At 44.4% G+C, this 24,125-nt stretch overlaps 1 protein-coding gene across 2 annotated transcripts in view; it reads right to left on the reverse strand.

Annotated features, from left to right (window-relative positions):
- LOC126187684 (uncharacterized) overlaps window positions 1-24,125 on the reverse strand; it is a 264,618-nt gene that overhangs the window by 90,213 nt on the left and 150,280 nt on the right. For both annotated transcript variants that reach the window (XM_049928922.1, XM_049928920.1), the window contains exon 2: window positions 12,102-12,230. In XM_049928922.1, coding sequence (XP_049784879.1) covers window positions 12,102-12,230 — 129 coding nt within the window. The remainder of the gene's footprint in view (window positions 1-12,101; window positions 12,231-24,125) is intronic.

The raw sequence follows: 24,125 nt of genomic DNA on the forward strand, positions 1-24,125 counted from the left end.
CACATATATAGGTCTCTTCCTTTTTCAATAAACCTTTCTCCCAAGATTCGTAGGAGCCATATTGCATCTCTGTTGCCCGTATTCCGTCTAAAGCCAAACTACTCCTCGCCAAGATTCTCCTCCATTATTTTTTCAAGTCTTTTATTAATTATTCTTATCATCACTTTGGCTGCATGTGAAATGAGGCTGATTGTCCTGTGCTCACTGCATTTCTTGGTTCCTTGTTTTTCCGATAATGGAATTATTACTGTTGTCAGAAAGTCCTCAGGCCAGTCACCACTGTCATATATTTTATTACATAATCTCAATATTTCTCTTATTCCATCTTGGTTCAAGCATTTTAATATTTCTCCCAGTATCGTATCTGTACCTACCGCTTTGCCAATTTTCATTGCAGCAATGGCAGACTTTACTTCTTCCATTATGATGGTTGGCACTTTGTCGTCATCACTTACACTGTTGTGTGATTCAAGTTCCAGAGTTTCTGGTTTGCTATTTGTGTCACATAGCTCTTTTATATATTCTTCCCATCTCTGGAGGACATCGTCACGATCTTTGTACACTACCTGTTCGTCTTTACTCAAAATTTCCATAGTAGCACTTCCTTCTCTGTTTTGTTCCATTGTCATAGTCTTTACTCTGTTGCATGGTAAATCGTACCTTCCCTTCCTGTCCAGTTCTTCAATGTCATCACATTCTTCTTTTAGCCATTTTTTCCTAGCCTGCTCTGTTTCTCTTCGCAGTTCATTATTTGACCTTCGGTATATCTTTCTTGCATCTTCAGTGCTCTTGTTTTTCAATTTTCTTCCCTCCTCCATCTTTGAAATCATTCCTTGTGTGACCCATGGTCTTTTTGACTTTTTCCCTTTTACATATCCTATATTTTGCTGTCCTGCTTTAATGATTCCTTCTTTCAGCATATTCCAGTACTCGTTGGCATTATCAGGTGGTCCTTCGTCTCGTAATGTGTTTAGAAACTCCAGAGACAGCATTTCTGTAATTTGTTCTTTGTTGGATTTTACCTTCTCTAGATCCCACTTCTTCACCATGGTCGCCTTCATCAGTTTTTATTTTTTTCATTCTTATTTCTATTTCTGCCATAAGTGAGTTGTGGTCCCTATTAATATCTGCACATGGTAATGTGTGCACCTTCTTGATTCCATTCCTGTGTCTATCTTCTACCAGTATAAAATCGATTTGGTTTCTGTATTTATCCCCTGGTGATTTCCAAGTGTAGAGACTCGTCTTGTGGTTCTTGAACCATGTGTCTGCCGCTATTAGCTGTCTTTCCCTGCAGAAGACAATTAGCCATTCACCTCTATCATTTCTTTTTCCAAGACCATGACTGTCTACTATGTTTCCCTCTTTCCCTTTTCCCACAATAGCGTTCCAGTCACCCATTACTACTTTGCAGCAATTTTTATTTTCGTCCATTATTCTCTCTATTACATTGTACGTTTCCTCAACAATTTGGTCATCATGTTCTGAAGTTGGCATATACACCTGGACAATCAATAAATTTTTTTGTACTCCTTTCAGCTTTACACCAATAACCTGGCCATTTGCATAGTCTACATATTCCACACATTTAGCCAATTCCTTTGTAATAATCATTCCTACTCCATTCATTCCTTTTACTTGTCCTCCTGAGTAGTACAACACATATTCATCTGACTGCAACTCTCCATGCCCATTCCATCTTACCTCAGCAACTCCTACGAGGTCCATATGATTCTTTCCATCTCTCTTTTAAGGTTTTCTAGTTTCCCTGCTTGTGGCAGAGTTCTAACATTCCAGGTACCAATACTTGTTTTGATTTTTTTGCCTCCTTTCAAGTTGTGCCCCCCCCCCCCCCCCCGGAGATCCGAATGGGGGACTATTTTACCTCCGGACACTGATTTAACATCATCATCATCATCATCATCATTTAAGACTGATTATGCCTTTCAGCGTTCAGTCTGGAGCATAGACCCCCTTATACAGTTCCTCCAAGATCCCCTATTCAGTGCTAACATTGGTGCCTCTTCTGATGTTAAACCTATTACTTCAAAATCATTCTTAACCGAATCCAGGTACCTTCTCCTCGGTCTGCCCCGACTCCTCCTACCCTCTACTGCTGAATCCATGAGTCTCTTGGGTAACCTTGCTTTTCCCATGCGTGTAACATGACCCCACCATCTAAGCCTGTTCGCCCTGACTGCTACATCTGTAGAGTTCATTCCCAGTTTTTCTTTGATTTCCTCATTGTGGACACCCTCCTGCCATTGTTCCCATCTACTAGTACCTGCAATCATCCTAGCTACTTTCATATCCGTAACCTCAACCTTGTTGATAAGGTAACCTGAATCCACCCAGCTTTCGCTCCCATACAACAAAGTTGGTCGAAAGATTGAGCGGTGCACAGATAACTTAGTCTTGGTACTGACTTCCTTCTTGCAGAAGAGAGTAGATCGTAGCTGAGCGCTCACTGCATTAGCTTTGCTACACCTCGCTTCCAGTTCTTTCACTATGTTGCCGTCCTGTGAGAATATGCATCCTAAGTACTTGAAACCGTCCACCTGTTCTAACTTTGTTCCTCCTATTTGGCACTCAATCCGTTTATATTTCTTTCCCAGTGACATTACTTTCGTTTTGGAGATGCTAATCTTCATACCATAGTCCTTACATTTCTGATCTAGCTCTGAAATATTACTTTGCAAACTTTCAATCGAATCTGCCATCACAACTAAGTCATCCGCATATGCAAGACTGCTTATTTTGTGTTCACATATCTTAATCTCACCCAGCCAGTCTATTGTTTTCAATATATGATCCATAAATAATATGAACAACAGTGGAGACAGGTTGCAGCCTTGTCTTACCCCTGAAACTACTCTGAACCATGAACTCAATTTACCGTCAACTCTAACTGCTGCCTGACTATCCATGTAAAGACCTTTAATTGCTTGCAAAAGTTTGCCTCCTATTCCATAATCTTGTAGAACAGACAATAACTTGCTCCTAGGAACCCGGTCATATGCCTTTTCCAGATCTATAAAGCATAGATACAATTCCTGTTCCACTCATAACACTTCTCCATTATTTGCCGTAAGCTAAAGATCTGGTCCTGACAACCTCTAAGAGGCCTAAACCCACACTGGTTTTCATCCAATTGGTCCTCAACTAATACTCGCACTTTCCTTTCAACAATACCTGCGAAGATTTTACCCACAACGCTGATTAAAGAGATACCTCTGTAGTTGTTACAATCTTTTCTGTTTCCATGTTTAAAGATGGGTGTGATTACTGCTTTGTCCAGTCTGATGGAACCTGTCCCGACTCCCAGGCCATTTCAATTACCCTGTGTAGCCATTTAAGACCTGACATTCCACTGTATTTGATGAGTTCCGACTTAATTTCATCCACCCCAGCCGCTTTATTGCACTGCAATCTATTGACCATTTTTTCCACTTCCTCAAATGTGATCCTATTTCCATCATCATTCCTATCCCATTCTACCTCGAAATCTGAAACATTACTGATCGCATTTTCACCTACATTGAGCAACTCTTCAAAATATTCCCTCCATCTGCCCAAGGCATCCACAGGATTCACCAGCAGTTTTCCTGACCTGTCCAAAATACTTGTCATTTCCTTCTTACCTCCCTTTCGAAGACTGCTAATTACACTCCAGAATGGTTTTCCAGCAGCTTGACCCATAGTCTCCAACCTGTTTCCAAAGTCTTCCCACGATTTCTTCTTCGATGCTGCAATTATCTGTTTGGCTTTGTTTCTTTCTTCAACATAACTTTCTCTGTCTACCTGGGTTCTGGTATGTAGCCATTTTTGATACGCCTTCTTTTTTCTTTTACAGGCTGACTTGACTGTATTATTCCACCAAGCTGTTTGCTTCATCCTACTTTTACACACTACTGTTCCAAGACATTCTTTAGCCACTTCTAGTACTGTGTCCCTGTACCTTGTCCATTCCTTTTCCAATGACTGTAATTGACTACATTCAACTAACTGGTACCTTTCTGGGATCGCTGTTATGTACTTGTGCCTGATTTCCTTATCCTGAAGTTTCTCCACTCTTATCCTCCTACATATGAACTTGACCTCCTGCACTTTCGGCCTCACAATCCCAATTTCACTGTAGATTAAATAATGATCAGTGTCATCAAAGAATCCCCTGAATACACGTGTGTCCCTCACAGCCTTCCTGAATTCCTGATCTGTTATTATATAGTCAATGACAGATCTGGTTCCCCTGCCTTCCCAAGTATACCGGTGAATGTTCTTATGTTTAAAAAGGAGTTTGTTATTACTAAGCCCATACTGGCACAGAAATCCAAGAGTTGTTTCCCGTCCCTGTTGGCCTCCATATCCTCTCCAAACTTACCCATAACCTTTTCATACCCTTCTGTTCGATTTCCAATCCTGGCGTTAAAATCACCCATGAGCAGAACACTGTCCTTGTCCTTTACTCTAACAACTACATCACTGAGTGCCTCATAAAAACTATCCATCTTATCTTGATCTGTCCCTTCACAATGCGAATATACTGACACAATCCTAATTTTCTTGCTAGACACTGTCAAATCTATCCACATCAGTCGTTCGTTTACATACCTTATTGCAACTACGCTGGGTTCCATTTCTTTCCTGATGTAAAGCCCTACACCCTATTGTGCTATTCCTGCTTTGACTCCTGACAGGTAGACCTTGTATTCTCCCACTTCCTCTTCTTTCTCACCCCTTACCCGAATGTCACTAACAGCTAAAACGTCCAGCCCCATCTTACTTGCAGCCTCTGCCAGCTCTACCTTCTTCCCAGAGTAGCCCCCATTGATATTAATAGCTCCCCATCTCATTACCATTTGTTTGCCAAGTCGTATCTTAGGAGTCCCTGGTTTGTCAGTTAGGGGTGGGACTCCGTCACCTCCAAAGGGCCGAGGCATTTTGCTCTGATTTAACATGAGAGGAAGCCATTTTTGTCCATAAAATAGAGACTGCATTATGCAGGGAAGATATTCTGCGGTGGTATTCCGCTGCCTTCCGCAGTTCTGGAGGCCGCCCGTAACATGGGTTACAGACGCCTTTCGCAGCCGCCCGCTCCGGGTCAGACGCTGCATGAGAAGTATAGGTTGGAAAATGGAATACCACTAGCCCTCGAAACCTAATAGCGTCGGGGTCGGAAAAGAACAAGAGCTGGCCGAGGGTGGCCAGATAGGAAAGATAAAAGTGAGGAGCCTGGCATAAGTAAGTGGAAGCAATGCCAGGACTCAGCTCCGGGCCCCGTGGTCGCCAGCCACGTAACCACTAGGTGTGACTCCCTGAGGAGGTGACATGTGCATCGCATTAATCTATTACCCGTTGATTCTTTTTTATAAGCTGCAAGCTGGATGTTCTGGGAGGAGGAGGTGGGGCTCGTCTCAGCAGCCAATGTGCTACGCGCTGATCGCAAGCTTCGGCTTCCAGTATCCTCCGCTCAGGGACCACGTAAACCTGTACGATCAGTATATGAAAACCGGAAATAAAGAACAACTAAAGTTCATGACAGTGTCATGAGAGGTCTTTCCGAATTGTTAACGTAATAGCTGCATATGAAACGTCGCATAATAATGTAAACCTAAGAATAACAATCGTAAAAAGAAGTAAGGAAAAAATTACATAGCCTACTCGGTTGTAGGGAGGAAGAATTAATTCTAGTTACATTTACACTCACGAGTTTACGATGTCAATAGCACAATTCCATCCAGTTTTCTTTCATTATCATAAGAATCGGCGCCAAAACCGTCGCCGTCAAGAGAAATCATTAACTGGTCATTCTGATTTGTAAATCCGTCTATAATCTGTGCTTCTCTAAGAAGCTTACCAACACGATCTACTTTCCTCCTCCATGAGGTAGCGCCTACAGTAGCAAGACCTTCACGTAGTATCCTTTCCATTTCCGTTATCGTAAAAGACTTGTTATTATTTCGAACGTAAGCCTTGACATCGTTCCAAATCAATTCATTTGGGTTGACATGGCACTGACAATGTGATAGCCTACTTACCATATCACCCTGTTCCCTTGCAATTGCATGCAGAACATATGCAGGAGTCACAGACTTATTATGTTTTACAAGTGACTATAACAGCAGCTTTGTCATGTGCATGTGCGCAGCAAGGTCTCTCGTTTACAGCTACTGCACCTTACTTTCTTTGAGATCACTTGTTGTTGGAGTTTTGTCTAATATCACAGAATGATAAGGTGTATTAACTCATACGAACACTGTCGGAACACTAAACTGGAGCATCAGATTATTAAATAACTGGAGAAATCGTAGGTGGTCGACATCCTCATGAAAGTTACGGGTTTTTGTCGTTAAAAAAACAAAATGCCATTCACGCACAGATCCGTTTGAAGAACCTGCATGGGCTCCAATTAAACGCGATCCTCTTCCCATTGGCTGATGACCGCTACTGTTCGGAGTGTCATCTGACCGTATTTATCATTTGCTTCCCCAGGGTGAACCCAGGTTTCATCTAACCATATAATTAAATGTATATCCTTTCCTACAGTTTCATGTAAGAAAATACTACGAGCCGCAACAACATGAGCTCTTTAGAGCAACAGTTTTCGTCCGTCTAACTTTTTAAATCGGAAGCCCATACTTTTTAACACCATTTCAAGTGACGTTTTCACCCTTGAGAAATGTTCACGTTCTTTCAAAGAAATTAGGAGCTTCGCTATTGTGGGGTATTATTTCCTGCGGTAATATCCGTAAGTGTGCTGACTAACTGCATCGATTTGGAGGGAACCGAGATGTGTGACTGGACTAGGCTGCTTTGTTTTCTTTGCAGGGGTTTTGTTCCACACAGTTTACTTCACTATCTTGCATGTGTTGAAGTAGCACCCCTTTCCTTACAATAGCTCTTTGAGTCCTAGTTTTCCTGGTACCATACGCTTTAAAACTTTTATCAGCAGCAACAGACACATGCCTAGGAACAGAAACAAATTTTTTTCTTGCTAGTAAAAGCCACCGTTCCTTCATAGCAGTTCCAAAACTTCACTGTTTAACGGCAATCCACGATGCAACCGATTGTCAGTCTGTGAACGACCTCGGTTTGCTGCAATTATTAAATAAACATAAACTGTAGTAGAGGCGGTAGCACAACTATACAGAAACAGGCAGTCGCACACCAACACACAATGCCTACGCAGAAGCTGCAACATGGTAGCGTCGACGCTGGAAAATGTTCAAATGTATGTGAATTCCTAAGTGACCAAACTGCTGAGGTTATCGGTCCCTAGCCTTACACACTGCTTAAACTAACTTATGCTAAGACCGACACATACATCCACGCCCGATGAAGGAGTCGAACCTCCGGCGGGAGGGGCCGCGCAGTCCGAGACATGACGCCCTAAACCGCGCGGCCACTCCGCGCGGCGTCGATGCTGGAGTCGGCTTTTGTTGCTGTACTGTAGGTGGTTCAGAAGAGCAGCACCTCGCGTTCCTCTTTTGTTTGTCCGTCATACTGCCAACATTAAGGCGCTTGTGGAGTGACCTTGAAGTGACATATTTCAGCGGCCCGGATACATAAAACGTAGGAGGTGTCTACTGGGGAGGAACCCCATGCTCGACAATGTGCGCTGAATGACGTGGTCCGAAAAACTTGTGACCGCACCAGCATTTGACTCTGCCGTCGGATCTGCCACAAATCGCCGTCTATCCAGTCCTACGGAACAGACAAGCCTTCGATGTCCACGTTCTGTGATAAGAGGTGGGCGTGCAATGCCTTTTCGCCTAGTTATGGTTTCACCGTCTTTCAACCACTTCCTACAGATACTCTCGACAGTACCACAAGAACAGCTTCGCGGTTTATGGGATGCTCGTTCTCAGTCCCAGGTCCATAAGAATCTGCCTTCCGTCGATATCACCTACGTCGGTCTATTTTCTCATTTGTGGACACTGTCTTCGCTTGCAATGATTCTCCGTTCGCCTCTGCTCCACTTACATACTTTTCTTGCCGCGTCACGTCCCGCAATACTACCAGGCGACATTAAGTGTCTAGGTGAGTACTGGTGTTAATACACTCCTGGAAATGGAAAAAAGAACACATTGACACCGGTGTGTCAGACCCACCATACTTGCTCCGGACACTGCGAGAGGGCTGTACAAGCAATGATCACATGCACGGCACAGCGGACACACCAGGAACCGCGGCGTTGGCCGTCGAATGGCGCTAGCTGCGCAGCATTTGTGCACCGCCGCCGTCAGTGTCAGCCAGTTTGCCTTGGCATACGGAGCTCATCGCAGTCTTTAACACTGGTAGCATGCCACGACAGCGTGGACGTGAACCGTATGTGCAGTTGACGGACTTTGAGCGATGGCGTATAGTGGGCATGCGGGAGGCCGCGCCGAATTGCTCAACACGTGGGGCGTGAGGTCTCCACAGTACATCGATGTTGTCGCCAGTGGTCGGCGGAAGGTGCACGTGCCCGTCGACCTGGGACCGGACCGCAGTGACGCACGGATGCACGCCAAGACCGTAGGATCCTACGCAGTGCCGTAGGGGACCGCACCGCCACTTCCCAGCAAATTAGGGACACTGTTGCTCCTGGGGTATCGGCGAGGACCATTCGCAACCGTCTCCATGAAGCTGGGCTACGGTCCCGCACACCGTTAGGCCGTCTTCCGCTCACGCCCCAACATCGTGCAGCCCGCCTCCAGTGGTGTCGCGACAGGCGTGAATGGAGGGACGAATGGAGACGTGTCGTCTTCAGCGATGAGAGTCGCTTCTGCCTTGGTGCCAATGATGGTCGTATGCGTGTTTGGCGCCGTGCAGGTGAGCGCCACAATCAGGACTGCATACGACCGAGGCACACAGGGCCAACACCCGGCATCATGGTGTGGGGAGCGATCTCCTACACTGGCCGTACACCACTGGTGATCGTCGAGGGGACACTGAATAGTGCACGGTACATCCAAACCGTCATCGAACCCATCGTTCTACCATTCCTAGACTGGCAAGGGAACTTGCTGTTCCAACAGGACAATGCACGTCCGCATGTATCCCGTGCCACCCAACGTGCTCTAGAAGGTGTAAGTCAACTACCCTGGCCAGCAAGATCTCCGGATCTGTCCCCCATTGAGCATGTTTGGGACTGGATGAAGCGTCGTCTCACGCGGTCTGCACGTCCAGCACGAACGCTGGTCCAACTGAGGCGCCAGGTGGAAATGGCATGGCAAGCCGTTCCACAGGACTACATCCAGCATCTCTACGATCGTCTCCATGGGAGAATAGCAGCCTGCATTGCTGCGAAAGGTGGATATACACTGTACTGGTGCCGACATTGTGCATGCTCTGTTGCCTGTGTCTATGTGCCTGTGGTTCTGTCAGTGTGATCATGTGATGTATCTGACCCCAGGAATGTGTCAATAAAGTTTCCCCTTCCTGGGACAATGAATTCACGGTGTTCTTATTTCAATTTCCAGGAGTGTATTTTGGGTGGTATTGTAGTTTCGAGCTAGTATGTAAAGCTGCAGGAAGGATTGTGGTACTATAAAATGTACTGGGCAATTAGAAGAAACCAAACGAGAGTTTCTTAGCAGATGTAATATAGAGTAAAAATTCCTTGGAGGGCAAAGAGCATGACGACATAACTCATGTGCATCCATGCTAAATATTGTGCAGACCAAACGCAATGCGCTGTTTTAAATCGCATTTACTTGTCCACACAGTGGCTGGAAGAGGCATCCGGAAGTAAGGAAAGTTTACCCACGAATGAGTTACTTGTTATGAAATAGGCAAACTTCTGGAGAAAAGTCACCCTATGAATAGCAAAAATAACCGAAGGTAACGAGACGAATACCACACGCCGAAGTGAAAAGAGCCTACAAAGCACAAGACCTTAAAATTACATACAAACTCCGCCAAGCCACTACACGGTGCATGTGCAGGGCACCTCCTACCACCGTTATTCATTCTATTTCTTGCTCTACTCGCAACGAAGCGATGAAAAAGTGACTGTTCATTAGCTTCCGTACGAGCCCACGTTTCTTTTATCTTGTCTTCACGGTGCTTGGGCGAGATGTGCGTTAGCGGCATTAGAATCGTTCTGCAGTCCATCGCAGATGCCGGTTCTCTAACTTTCTCAATAGTGGCTCGCAAAAAGAACGTCGTCTTCTCTCAAGGGATTTCAACCGAGTCACGAAGCATATCCGTAACATTCGCATGCTGATCGAACCTACCGGTAACAAATCTAAAAGCTCGCGCCTGAATTGCTTCGATGTGTTAAAATTCGACGTGGTGAGGATCTCACTCCGTCAGCATTCGGAAATGGGTCGTCCAAGTGTCCTGTACGCAGTCTCCTTTACAGATTAGATACATTTTCGTAGAATTCTCCGAATAAACCAAAGTCGACCATTCGCTTTCCCTACAACCGATCTCGTGTACTTGTTAGTTAGTTAGTTAGTTAGTTAGTTAGTTAGTTAGATAGCTACATGTTCCATAGCTCATTTGAACGATTCTTTTATAGAAATGTGGAATGAGTCAGTTTACAGGATGTGTGTGCATGTTTAGTGTTAATATGAAGGAACACATTATTTTTTAACCCCACTCATGCAATACAAATAAAAACTAGTTTCTAAAATTTTTTACAGGTTACCAGTTTTTTAAATAGAAATTCGTCCATGCAACAGAACTAGTTGCCTGGGAGAAGTGATTTTAGGTTATATTTAAAACTTGCTTTGCTACGTGTCAGATATTTTATGCTACTGAGCAAATGATCAAAAATTTTTGTCTCTGCACGTTGATCTCCTCTCTGAGCCACTGACAACTAGGTCATTTTGCGTCTACTATCGTAGGTATTGGCATCACTGTTCTCAAACTGTGATGGATTATTTATGACAAATTTCATTAGCGAACATAAGTATTGTGTCGATGTAGTTGAAATGCCTAGCTCCTTGAGAAGGTATCTACGTGACCTCCGTGGATGAATAGTACATCTTATTCTTACTTCTCGCTTGCTTTTGTACAATCAGTACTTGCTAAGTGATGAGTCATCCCAGGAAATTATTCCATAAGACATGATTAAGTGGAAATATGCAAAACATGTCAGAAGGTTTACTCGTTTGTTTTCAAGACTGACAATTATACAAAGAGCAAAGGTAACTGAATGATTGATTGAGAAGCTCAGTAATATGCTTCTTCCCGTAAAAGTGTTCATGAATATGTACCTTCAAAAATTTGGAGGATTCTACCCTTTTTACTGGCTCCTGTTCATGTGCTACATCAATTGTTGGTACGGTTGTTGTACAGAACTTAAGGGAGAGTCCATTTTCAGAGAACCACTTAATAACTCTTTCAAGAACATCATTAATTATCGCTTCTGTTGCTTAGTCTATAACGGTATTTATTATAACGCTGGTATCGTTGGCAAAAAGTAAAAATTCTGCTTGTTAAATGCTAAGTGGGAGGTCATCTTCTTGTCCCATTTCATGTCGCTTTCCAACGTTGTGCGTAGTTATTTAATCCACTCTACTGCGTCACGTAGGCCATCACTAACACTGTTTTCGAACATTATAGCCGGCCATTGAGGCCGAGCGGCTCTAGGCGCTTCAGTTTGGAACCGCGCGACCGCTACGGTCGCAGGTTCGAATCCTGCTTCGGGCATGGATGTGTATGATGTCATTAGGTTAGTTAGGTTTAAGTAGTTTTAAGGTCTATGGGACTGATGACCTCAGAAGTTAAGTCCCATAGTTCTCAGAGCCATTTGAGCCATTTTGAACGTTACAGGATTGTTTCTCCTATTCACCTTCAGTTACTTACATTTTCCCACATTTAGACCTAGTCATCACGTGTCCTACTGCAGTAACTAGGGTCGACACCAACAAACCTAGCAGAAGAAACTTGAAAACGGCATCTAATCAGTGATGAACGAGTGGGAATTTGTGCGGAAGTGTATATACCAAATTGTGTCTACCTATGCAGTGGCGCCTGTCAGTAATAGACTAGCAGTCTACCGACAACAGCAAGGTGGAGTTTGTTGACAAATGAATATTTTTAAGGAATTTTATGTTGCTCGCGCTCTACTTAGGCAGCGAGAGCGCCCTTGTGCGTGCAATACTCACTTGCGACACGCGGACACTTGCGACCCTGTACGGCCGGCGAGGCGTCGTGCACGCACACGCAGAGCGACGTGCTGTTGGGGAAATGTCTGCACGCCGCTTCTGGCCCGCAGGGCGGCGCGCACTTGCTGCCTGTAACAACGGAAAACACTGAGTTATCAAATGGTTCAAATGGCTCTGAGCACTATGGGACTTAACATCTGAGGTCATCAGTCTCCTAGAACTTAGAACTACTTAAACCTAACTAACCTAAGGACATCACACACATCCATGCCCGAGGCCGGATTCGAACCTGCGGCCGTAGCGGTCGCGCGGTTCCAGACTGAAGCGCCTAGAACTGGTCGGCTACACCGGCCGGCATTGAGTTATCCAGGGTGGTTCAGCTCAAGTGTGAAGGACAAAATATGCCAACGAAACAACAGTCATTGGCGAGAGAAATACTGTTGTGACTTGGCAAGACAGCCAAGCCACTATGATTGGTAGCCGACAAGCACCACTGGACTCGCATTCGGGAGGACGACGGTTCAATCCCGCGTCCGGCCATCCTGATTTAGGTTTTCCGTGATTTCCCTAAATCGCTCCAGGCAAATGCCGGGATGGTTCCTTTGAAAGGGCACGGTCGACTTCCATCCCCGTCCTTCCCTAATCCGATGAGACCGATGACCTCGCCGTTTGGTCTCTTCCCCCAAAACAACCAACCGAAAAGCACGCGTTTAAGCTCACGCAGGCTGGCGTGAGGTCTGGAACAGTTCAAGGAGTTGAGTCTAGTAAAAAAGTACGGATCTTCTGGAATACTTAACTTTAATCCATAATTGGTGAACATCGGTCAGACGGTACATACATCACAAGATAAATAGCAAATGCTAACGGCGCCTTGCTAGGTCGTAGCAAATGACGTAGCTGAAGGCTATGCTAACTATCGTCTCGGCAAATGAGAGCGTAATTTGTCAGTGAACCATCGCTAGCAAAGTCGGCTGTACAACTGGGGCGAGTGCTAGGAAGTGTCTCTAGACCTGCCGTGTGGCGGCGCTCGGTCTGCAATCACTGATAGTGGCGACACGCGGGTCCGACGTGTACTAGCGGACCGCGGCCGATTTAAAGGCTACCACCTATCAAGTGTGGTGTCTGGCGGTGACACCACAAATACAACTACAACCTGGTAGCGAAAACACATAATCCACGGGTCACTAGAAGGCGGCTTGAATGTGCGATTGGGGTTAGCGAAACGAGTGTGATTCGAATACAAGTTCCAGTGCGTTTCATCCTTTCCACATTACGCTCTATCAACAGCTCAGTGACTGTGATCTACGAAAACTTCGAAATGACGCACCATGCACTACTGCTCAGCTGAAAATCCGCGCCGGTCGAGAGATCCGCATAAACGGCGACCATGATCTGTTAACATTTGCTGGGGGCTATTAGAGAATCGTGACGTTGGTGCCTGTTGAGACTCTGGATAGACACAAGTATCTGGCGATAACTGGATCGCTCGTTCGGTAGACACAAAATAGCCTTTGCCTTTACCAGAAGTAAACGCTACGGCCTTTTATCTGCAGGAAAGACTGAAATTTGAGGTTTACAAGGAAATGCCAATGACTCCCGATGACATGGAACATCCAACGTGCAGCAGTGACTGCGCGAAATGGCTTTACTGCATGGTCAGTGCTCAACGTCAACACTTCAAGTGCCTAATATAATAGTGATAATAATAAATACTTGAACTTTACCTGGGTTCCGTGTTTTACTTATAAAATGTACAGCAGTGTGAATGTGTGAAGGACCTCTTGTGATGGCGGAGCAGTGGTCTGCTGTGGCGCTATCTCTGTTAAGTTCTCTACAAAGGCTTTTCCCACTACTACAGAAAAAAAAGTATTCTGTGTCATAATGAAAAGTGAAACGTGTTGTAATTGGAAAGCCCTAAACTAAGTTATAACCACCGAAAATATATTCAGAACGAGGCCGGTAAATATATCGAAGGGCGGTTTTCACTGAATTGTAAACGACAATATGGCTCATCTTGGATGCAATAAACGTAAACTTATACCATTTAAATATTACCGACTACGGTACTACACAAAACTGTTAACCAAGTTTTTATTTTACGGTAAAAATACACTAAAGGAATAAAATTGGAACACCAAGGAGGAGTTGTGTGACATAAAAGAAAGGCGGTAGACGTGTATCTACATCTGGAAGATTAAGTGTATTCAAATTTCTCGCCAGTCGCATAAGAGCGGCGCTAGTAGCACCATTATGAGTATGCAAAGAAGGTTTGCTTTAACTAGTTGCTATAACGCTCGTGAGCGTTAGTTACCTTTGAGACTGGAGGTATTTAGTTGATATTAGTCAAGAATGTCTTCAAGGCGACAAAGACGCCATTATGTGCACCTCACTTAGTTTGAACCAGGTCGTGCAATAGGGCTACGAGAAGCTGGGCGTTCCTTCAGAGATACTGCAGAAAGACTTGGCAGGAATTTAGCCATCGAACACGATTGCTGTCAGCGGTGGTCACAGGAATGTACGGCGCAAGACTGGGCTCCGGGCGATCACACGGAAATACCGAGAGGGAAGACACCGCATTCGGTGCATGTCTCTGGCGCGTCGTACTGAATCTGCAGCAGCAATCTGAGCAGCAGTTGCACCACAGTGACACTAAGAAATGTTACAAATCTGTTACTTCAAGGACAGCTTCGACTCAGACGCCCTGTAACCTGCATTCAAAAATGGCTCTGAGCACTATGGGACTTAAATTCGGAGGTCATCAGTCCCCTAGAACTTAGAACTACTTAAACCTAACTAACCTATGAACATCACACACATCAATGCCCGAGGCAGGATTCGAACCTGCGACCGTAGCGGTCACGCGGTTCGAGACTGAAGCGCGTAGAACCGCACGGCCACACCGGCCGGCTGTACTTCATCAGTTAGTACCCTTTCCTCTAGCTTCACAACGTAGGAAGAGGCCCATTATAGCCGCGCGGGGTTAAGCGAGCAGTCTAAGGCGCTGCAGTCAGGGACTGTGCGGCTGGTCCCGGCGGAGGTTCGAATCCTCCCTCGGGCATGGGTGTGTGTGTTTGTCCTTAGGATAATTTAGGTTAAGTAGTGTGTAAGCTTAGGGACTGATGACCTTAGCAGTTAAATCCCATAAGATTTCACACAGGCCAATTATAGCAGCACATTGAACGAGTTTACAAAGGTCTTACAGTTGAGCAGACTCGTACTCGGGACTTCGGTTCTGCGGACGAAGCCCTTGCCCTTGCCACTAACTGGGAAAATCTCACGCATATCCCATCCTCAGAGATTTAAGTCAATCAGTACTTCCCTCCAACTTAAATCACTCTTATAAAATACCAATGGCGTCTAAAATGAATAATTAAGGTATTTAAAATTTTACGAAAGCGGTGATTTTTCCAACTGTCGGCTGTGCAGTCCTCGATACTGAGTAGTAGCACCTGGTAATTGTAAATGGCTGGAAGAGTGGCCACTTGGGAAGTGAAGTATTACGGGGAGAAAGAGCTTTATGACAGCTTCAAGGAAGACTTGCCAAATAAGGTACATACGGACGCCATGGAGGCTAGATCTGGAACGACAGTTTAATGCACCTACGTGTACTACACAATGTGACCTATCTAGCCGAATTCCGCGTTGTATAAATTGTAATAAGACCCTAGCAAACCTGAAATGCCATCTTTTCTTTTCTCCTGTTTAATTTAAAATGAATATTTTTCTAATACGGTCTTGCTCAAAACGGCACTTACGCGCTAGGTACCTATCCTTCAGCCTAGGGCCCGCACTGCAAAATTTAAAAGAAATGAAGAAAGAGAAATAATCTGTAGCATCTCAGACTGTAACAAGACCTATAACAATACCTTGGAAGCAAAACTAGGAAATTCAGGGGTTTTTAACGTAAGTTGCTGGTCCGATAGTAACTTAATTATTCAGCTATGTCAACTCGTAACAAGAAGTGTTCAGTAAGAACTGAAATGAATTGTTGTGATACGAATTATAATGCAGTTTCGGGTGACAGCTCCATGTAGAGGCAACAGAATTAGAGGGCGTTGCGTAAGAGAAGTCGATTTACAGCTCACAAAAATTTCGTTGCACTATCATCATGAGAAGGCTGATACAGATTTCTGAATCGGGTATTGTTCCCCTTACTTCGAAGCCAAAGGAGTGGGAGCGAAAGCTGACGCACTTTGTTTTGTTTGCGGTCTAAAAGGATCCTTTCAGACGGTCGAGTAAACGAAACGCGATAGCCATTACGGGGGCTTCGGCGGAAGCGGAGTCTCTCACCCACCAGCTGTCAAACGGATGGCTGGAGCATGGAACGCTTGTTTAGTCGAGGGGCGCGGAAGCGGTTGCTAGTGAACCGCCCGACAATGACAATGGATTTCCTACTACAGAGGGGCTTTGTTGTGAGTGCCCAAAGTACCGGAACGAGGGACGGCACGACTCTCGACGTGAAGGAATTACAGTACAGGTGAAAGGTGGCTCGCCGTATTTCTTGTATCCGTGCTCACCAGGACCGAGAAGGCAATTCGAAGCCAGAAGCGATTCTCAGGCGGAATACATGAAAACAATATATCTAGTATTTGATTTCTTCATATTAGATTCAGGTAGGAGACATCTTTCACCTCCCCCCCCCCCCCCCCTTTATCGGTCCCCCTACCCCACCACTGCAACACCCGTCCGCTAACACAAGAATTAATAAGTCGGGATTTCTGAAACATAATAAAGCAGCAACAAATGGTTCAAATGGTTCTGAGCACTATGCGACTTAACTTCTGAGGTCATCAGTCGCCTAGAACTTAGAACTAATTAAACCTAACTAACCTAAGGACATCACACACATCCATGTCCGAGGCAGGATTCGAACCTGCGATCGTAGCGGTCGCTCGGCTCCAGACTGTAGCGCCTAGAACCGCACGGCCACTCCGACCGGCTAAAGCAGCAACAAGTCATTGCTGTAGAGCATCACTTTTTTCATTGTTTTACATGCACATCTAAAACGAATGAGTCTTTAGGTATTTTTCTACATCATCATTCTCCGCATGCCACCTAATGGTGTGTGGCCGAGGGTACTTCTCGCACCACAAACTGATTTCCCCCATTCTGTTCGCTGTTCCATTCACCAACGGCAATGATTGTCAGGAAATTTCTGTATTAGCTCTAATTTCTCGAATGTTCACGTCGTGGTGATTAATATATATGTGGGAGGAAGTAACATGTTGTCCGACTCTTCCTGGAAAGTGATCCTTAGAAATTTCAATAGTAAACCTCTCCGTGATTCATAATGTATCTCTTGTAATGTCTGCCACTGTAATTCGTTGAGCGTCTCTCTAAAGCTCTCGCGCGGACTAAATGATCCTGTGACGAAACGCGCCGGTCTTCGTTGGATCTTTTCTATCTCCTCTATCAACTTGGTGAGGATCCTATATTGATGTACAGTACTCAAGAATCGGTGGAACAAGTACCTTGTAAGCTACTTCCTTCGTGTATGAATTACATTCCCGTAAGATTGTTCTTTTGAATCTCTGTCTGACATCTGCTTTTCCTATTGTTTGTTTTTCTGTGTTCTTTCCATTTGAGCTCGGTCTGAATAGTTACTTCTAGTTATTTTACAGTAGATACTGTTTCCAGCAGTTCCTTATTAGCAGTGTATTGTACAGTAGTGCCTTTTTTTCTATGGATGCTAAATGTTAGATTCAGGGTCAACTGCCAGTCCCTGCGCCATCCATCAATTCTCTGTTGGTCATTCTACAAATCGATACTGTCTTGTGATAATGCTATTTTGTTATAGAAAACCGGATCATTTGCCGAGTGTCTTAAAGAGCATCCGACGCTTTCCACTAGATCTTTTAGGAGTAAGCAGACATTTTAAACAATAACAGTCCTGTCACAATTCTCTGGAATACTCCGGAAACCACTTCTACATCAGTCGATTTCGTTCTGCCAAGAGCGACATGTTGAGTACTATCGCCAAGGAACTGCTGAATCCAGTCGCAAATCTGGTCCGATACTTGATATTCTCATATTTTTTCACTAACTGGCAGTGCGGGACGGTGTTTAATGCCTTCCTGAGGTCAAGGAACATGTCATCAACCTGAGCGCCACTTTCTTGAGCGCTATAGATCTCACGGAGAAACAGAGCGAGCTGAGTTTCAAAAGATCTCTGTTTGCGGAACTCATGTTATTCTTATTTAGGAGAGTTTCGTTCTCCTAAAGCGTCATAATTCTTGGGCATAAAACATATTCCTAATTCTACAACAGATTGACGTCAAAGATATAGGTCTATAATTGTGTGCTTCTGTCGTGCAGCCCCTCTTGAAAACGGGACTGACTTGCACTTTCTTCCAGTCGTTAGGTACCTTTCGTCGCTACAGTCGTTTACGATTAAACTGCTGCTAGGAGGAGAGCAAGTTCTTTCGCGCAATGTTTGAGGAATCTTAGAGGTATCTCATTTGGTCCTGATGCTTTTCCACTATTAAACAATTGTAGTTGTTTTTCCATTTCGCGGGTTCGGTTCCCGTCGGGGATGGGGATTTTCTCTGCCCGGGGACTGGGTGTTTGTGTTGTCCTCAACGTTTCATCATCATCATCATCATTCATTCGTGACAGTGGATAGATTGGACTCTGAAAAAAAAATTGGACTGTGAAAAAATTGGGACTTTGTACGGAAGCTGATGAACGCGCAGTTTAGCGCCCCACAAACGAAACATCATCATCATCATCTATTCCACGATCGATTACCTCAGTATCTGCCATTTCGACTTCAATACGATAATTGACAGGAGGAACTGTATTACTATCTTCTGCTTTGCTAATAAAGTTCACTGTGGGCACCACATCTAAGGGGACGCACGTGAACTGGTGTACAGCTTCCACTCACAGGATAGTGCCAACTTTTACTGATAACTTTTATCCTTAGACTAAATAACGTTCATTATTCATTCTAATGGAGAAATAGTCACTCTGCGAGCTTTAGACTTGAAATGGCTACATACAGTGTTTAAAAATACGTATACTGCGGGAGTTAGGATTGGTCCAAATTAGTAGAAAAGGTTCCCATAATTATATGTCCGGAAACCAGTACCTGTTAAAATGAAACAGGATTCAGAAAAGACGGCACAGTAAATTAGTACAGTACATACTGCACATGGGGGCAAACGCAAATCCTCGAGTAATAGCCGAGGTGAGGCACCAGCATTGCTTCAGTAACAATGTACGGCCAGACATTGTCGGTGGCAGATTCTCAGGGTCATAGACTTTCCCATGTAGATTAACAGGGGAAATTTAGAACATCAGCTTCCCTTTTGCTGTCTTCTGTTGCCATACCGGACTGGTGTCGCCGCTGGTACAATCAGAATTTAACTACACGTGCTACGCGTGCCAGACTGACCGTAAAACAACTTTATATCTGGTTTCCCAACACTACTGCTGCGTCCCACACTCGCCAGTCCGCCTTAAGGCGTTCCGTGTCGCTCGCCGAGTGTGATACGACATAAGAAACAGTCGTCCCACCCAAACACTCCGCTTCCTCTTGTTTTAGTGTGTCCAGAGAGTCGCATTTCATATCCCAGCTCGGAGAGTTTACTGGTCGCTGCTGTGGCGCTACAAGAGCACTAGATTTGTGGGGGTAATAATTTTGACAAATCTCCCTCCCGTGCTGTAAATTGCAGCCTCACAGCTACGCCCCTTGTAGGTGTTGCAATTGTCACGGACAGTAGTGCGTGAAATCTCGTTTCCGGAGTGACAAGTGGAGTGGACTCGGCAGAGCTAGGGGAGGAGAACACGCAGTCCTTTGTCGGACCCGCTTAGCGGGAAGGCGTCCACGTGATGGAGGGGTTTCTCCACTGCTGACGCCGACGTGCTAGCAGCGTGCTAGACACGCAGAGCCGCCATGAGACACTGGCGGATAATCAGTGCACGTAAACAAGAGCCACTCACTCCACCTTGCTCCCTGCTGCTGTCGCCCAGTTCGCTGGACCAGTAACGCGGAATAGTCATTGTCGACAACGGCAACCATAAACAATGAAGCTTTCATTTTTGTGCCATCATAGCCGTTTTCTTACGTTACTGAGTTGGAATCTGGAGCAAATACCGCGTGAAATGCTGTGGAGTCTGGAACGGATGCCATTAGCACTAGTTCGCCAGACTTTGCATTAATTAACCAAAAATTTTACCTCAAAGAGAGGGGGGATGTCGAAACAATAATTTCTCTGTGAAAGCGGAATGCCTAGAACAGCGGGAATAAGTAAAAGCGAGACTATTGCATACCAGTTTTTCACGTCAAAAGTTCCTTTTTTAGTGTCACAAGGACAACAACAAACAACATGTGTCACATTAATGTTGAGCCAGAGTTGTTATATAAACCGCTGTTAGCCGGTAACAAACAACTGAATAATCGCAAAAGTTCTGTCGTGGCAATAGATAACAGTGTACAACATCACTCGTTCTCGTCAAAAAAATAAAAAAAATGAATAAATAATTAAAAATTATAAAAAATGCGTTAGAGATTGTGTAGTTCTACTCCGGCGAGCTTAACAGCGTGTTGGTCCATTTCTCTAACGCCGAACTGCAGCGATTAACAGAAATGGCGTACTCTTAATTATGAAACTTGTAACCTCCCCACGGAAATAATAATTAAAAATATGAATTTTAAATATTGTAACCTCTGAACAAAATTGGCTCCCATTTATAATCTCTGTGCAGAAATGCATTCACATTTAATGTTCCCACAAAACTCTTTTCTCATTTAATTTTAAGTTCGAAACAGAAAAATTCCTAAACACCAAAATAATATAAAAAAATTCAGTAACCTGGTAAATTTTATGACGACAGCAGCGCTGCGCCTCGGCCCTGTATTCTGAATAAAAAAAGCAAAAATTCTTACCTCAATAAAAACTGCGAATATATCTGCTCTTACATCAAAAATTTTCGGCACAGCTCCGTGCAATGCTGGCCTATGCTTTGTGATTCATGAAAAGAAAGATAATCCGTTGAATAAAATCTTTAAATTGAAATGAATGCTTTTTTTTTAAAAAAAATTACTTTATGTTATAAAAATTATTATTGGGGCATTTTTTTTAAAGAAATTGGATGACAGTTAACATACATTACTAGATATGCGCAAGGCTGCTTCTTTACCTTCTACAATAATACTCATCCTCCAGAGTCCCGACCAGAGCAGACCGCCGACACGCGCCGACTACCGCCGACTCACGCCGACTACTGCATACTACTGCCGACTCACGCAGACTACTGTCGACTACTGCCGACTCATGCAGACTACTGCATACTACTGAAGACTACTGAAGACTAATGCCGACTAGCGACAAGCAGCAACTAACTACATACTGCTCTCTGGTCAGAGACTCTCCTAAGTCTTGCCTGTTGCAGGCAGCGCATATAGCGCATACCTCTTAAACTTGATCGAGAATCTTAATGTCAGGCCGGCTGTTGTGGCCGAACGGTTCAAGGCGCTTCAGTCTGGAACCGCGCGACCGCTACGGTCGCACGTTCGAATCCTGCCTCGGGCATGGATGCGTGAGATGTCTTTAGGTTAGTCAGGTTTAAGTAGTACTAAGTTCTAGGGGACTGATGACCTAAGATGTTAAGTCCCATAGTGCTCAGAGCCGTTTGCACCATCTTAATGTCGAACGCCCTGACTTAACTCCCTAACCTAGTATTTAAATTCTACCTGCTAGGGTCCAAAAGATAAACACGACCGCCCAGCATTCGAGCCATTCCACAGGTCGGCAAATCGGTCCGACGTTGTACTACTCGCGCACGACTTACGGAATGCAAGTACATGTGTAATATCTACCTGGTTTAATTTTGTGAAACATTTGATAAGTAATCACAATCTCAGATAATAATTGTGCTAGCAAATCACAAAAGATTTATTATCAGTCGATAACATTTACCTCCAGTTCCTAAAAACACAGTTCTCATAATCAGCACTCTTACAAAAAACAACAAATATCAATAAGGGTGTTATATCGTTCGAAACATACGGGTTCTTATAATGGAACTTTACATCTTTTGCAGCTCCACGTTGTTTCACAACTTTTTTTTTATTTTTCGTACAAACTTCATCCGACCGACATACCGCGGACTAGGCAAATGCAGTGTACATTTCGCCCGACAGTCGTACGACGGGTCAGGCTCCTGATAATCACGTTTGACGCGAATACCACACCACTAATGTCAAACGTGGATGTTGGTTGTGGGGTTAAGACCCACAGGAATGACGACTGTAACCTACAGCAGTGAATAAACATTTTTGCAGTTGTAGTATTTACTAGTGCCGGATATTAATTCAGCTTATATCATGTGATCCTTGTAATCGATAAAGATGAAAGTTCACAAGAAAATAATGGAAGAAGAAGAAGAAAGGCGCTTGAGGTTCCGGAAGTACTGCATTTATCATAGGACAGAATCAGTGGCATTTGGTAACAGATCAGTATATTCCACACGACACAGGCCACGCTAGCACAGATATCCAGAGAGACTACTTTCCAGACATAGAATTGCGGTAACAGGGTGAGACGACGAATTTGTCAGACCCTAACAGAACAAAGAGATGTTGTACTCGAAAGTTAATTGGCGTCGGTTTTTTTATAATTGACTGAATTTCGGGACATGCCCATATCGCCATCTTAACAAAGGAAATGTTATATTACAATTAGTTTTGGCAGATCATGGCAGACATTAGTTTTAAGTTGTACCCGGCACGAAGTTACATGGGATAAACAAAGGTCTGATTCGGCATAAGATCGGCTGAGTTTCAGTGTAGCTGGCGGTGATCTGCTTGAAGCGGTGCTCGAGAAGAATCACTCCCGCCTGCTCTGCAGCGCTTACATTGCCGTTTTAGGGTTCTCCACGCGGCCGACTCCGCGCCCGATTACGCGGCCATACACTATAGTTACCACCGCTTGCAGCGAAACAGCTAAACCTACCATGTTTATGGTCTCTGCCATCTATACCTCATTGTTAATCAGTCCCAAAGATTTACGAATGACAGGCACCAGAATCAAATCAATGCGCCACATTAACAACTGTCAATCTGGCATATGTGCCGTCCTCTGAATGGTTTCCCAGTGTTTCTGCCTATTTGTCTAGGCCGGGGGTCTCCAATGTCGTCGATATCGACCCCTTGGGGTCGATATTTGTGCTTCTGGTGTCAATTATTACACGAGAGTCGAAAGTGTGTCGATTAATATCAAAGAAGATCAGTTAAACTCTCTAGGAAACAAACGAAGTATTCCAATAACATTATGGCGATGTATCGAAGTTAATTAAATGTAGATACTTTTTCATTATTTTTTTCCTATTTCATCGTACTGGACAAATAAAGTTCAGATATAATTATAACTCCTTTCAATTCTAAATATTACTTTTTGCAAAAGGTGGCAACAATGCACTCTGAGAAAGAGCAGGCTGTTATTTGTAGCTCATATGTAAGTTGTGCCTCTTACTTACGTTGTTTTGTTGTGCTGCAAACGTATTGCATTTTTCATATTAAAAGCATTGTTTTAATACCCACAATGTCGGCTATCAATGCTATTAAGAAATGCAGACAATATTTACAGGAGTAATTGAAATATCTGATTCTTGAGTTTCTCCCGGCGTATTTGATAATCAAAATATCCACGGGTATGCTGCCGGTCTATAGTGTCCAACGGGCACAATATTTCGGCGATCAAACATGTCGCCATCATCAGGTGAACTGACGGACTGAGCTCCTGTGAACGTACCGGCACGGAGATCCGTACACCCCAACATCAAATTCACTATGGAGACTGAAACGGAGGGTAAATTACCTTTCCTTGACGTCTTGGTCAAGAGAAGGGCTGACGGCACCCTAGGTCATGGGGTGTATCGGAAGGCTACGCACACTGATCTGTATTTGCATGCAGACAGCTGCCACCACCCTTCACAGAGGAATGGGGTACTTAAAACTCTAGTACATAGGGCGCGCACTATCTCTGACGCAGAGAGTCTACCCCAGGAATTGGAACATCT

This window comes from Schistocerca cancellata, chromosome 5, assembly GCF_023864275.1.
Source record: "Schistocerca cancellata isolate TAMUIC-IGC-003103 chromosome 5, iqSchCanc2.1, whole genome shotgun sequence".
NCBI lineage: Eukaryota > Metazoa > Arthropoda > Insecta > Orthoptera > Acrididae > Schistocerca > Schistocerca cancellata.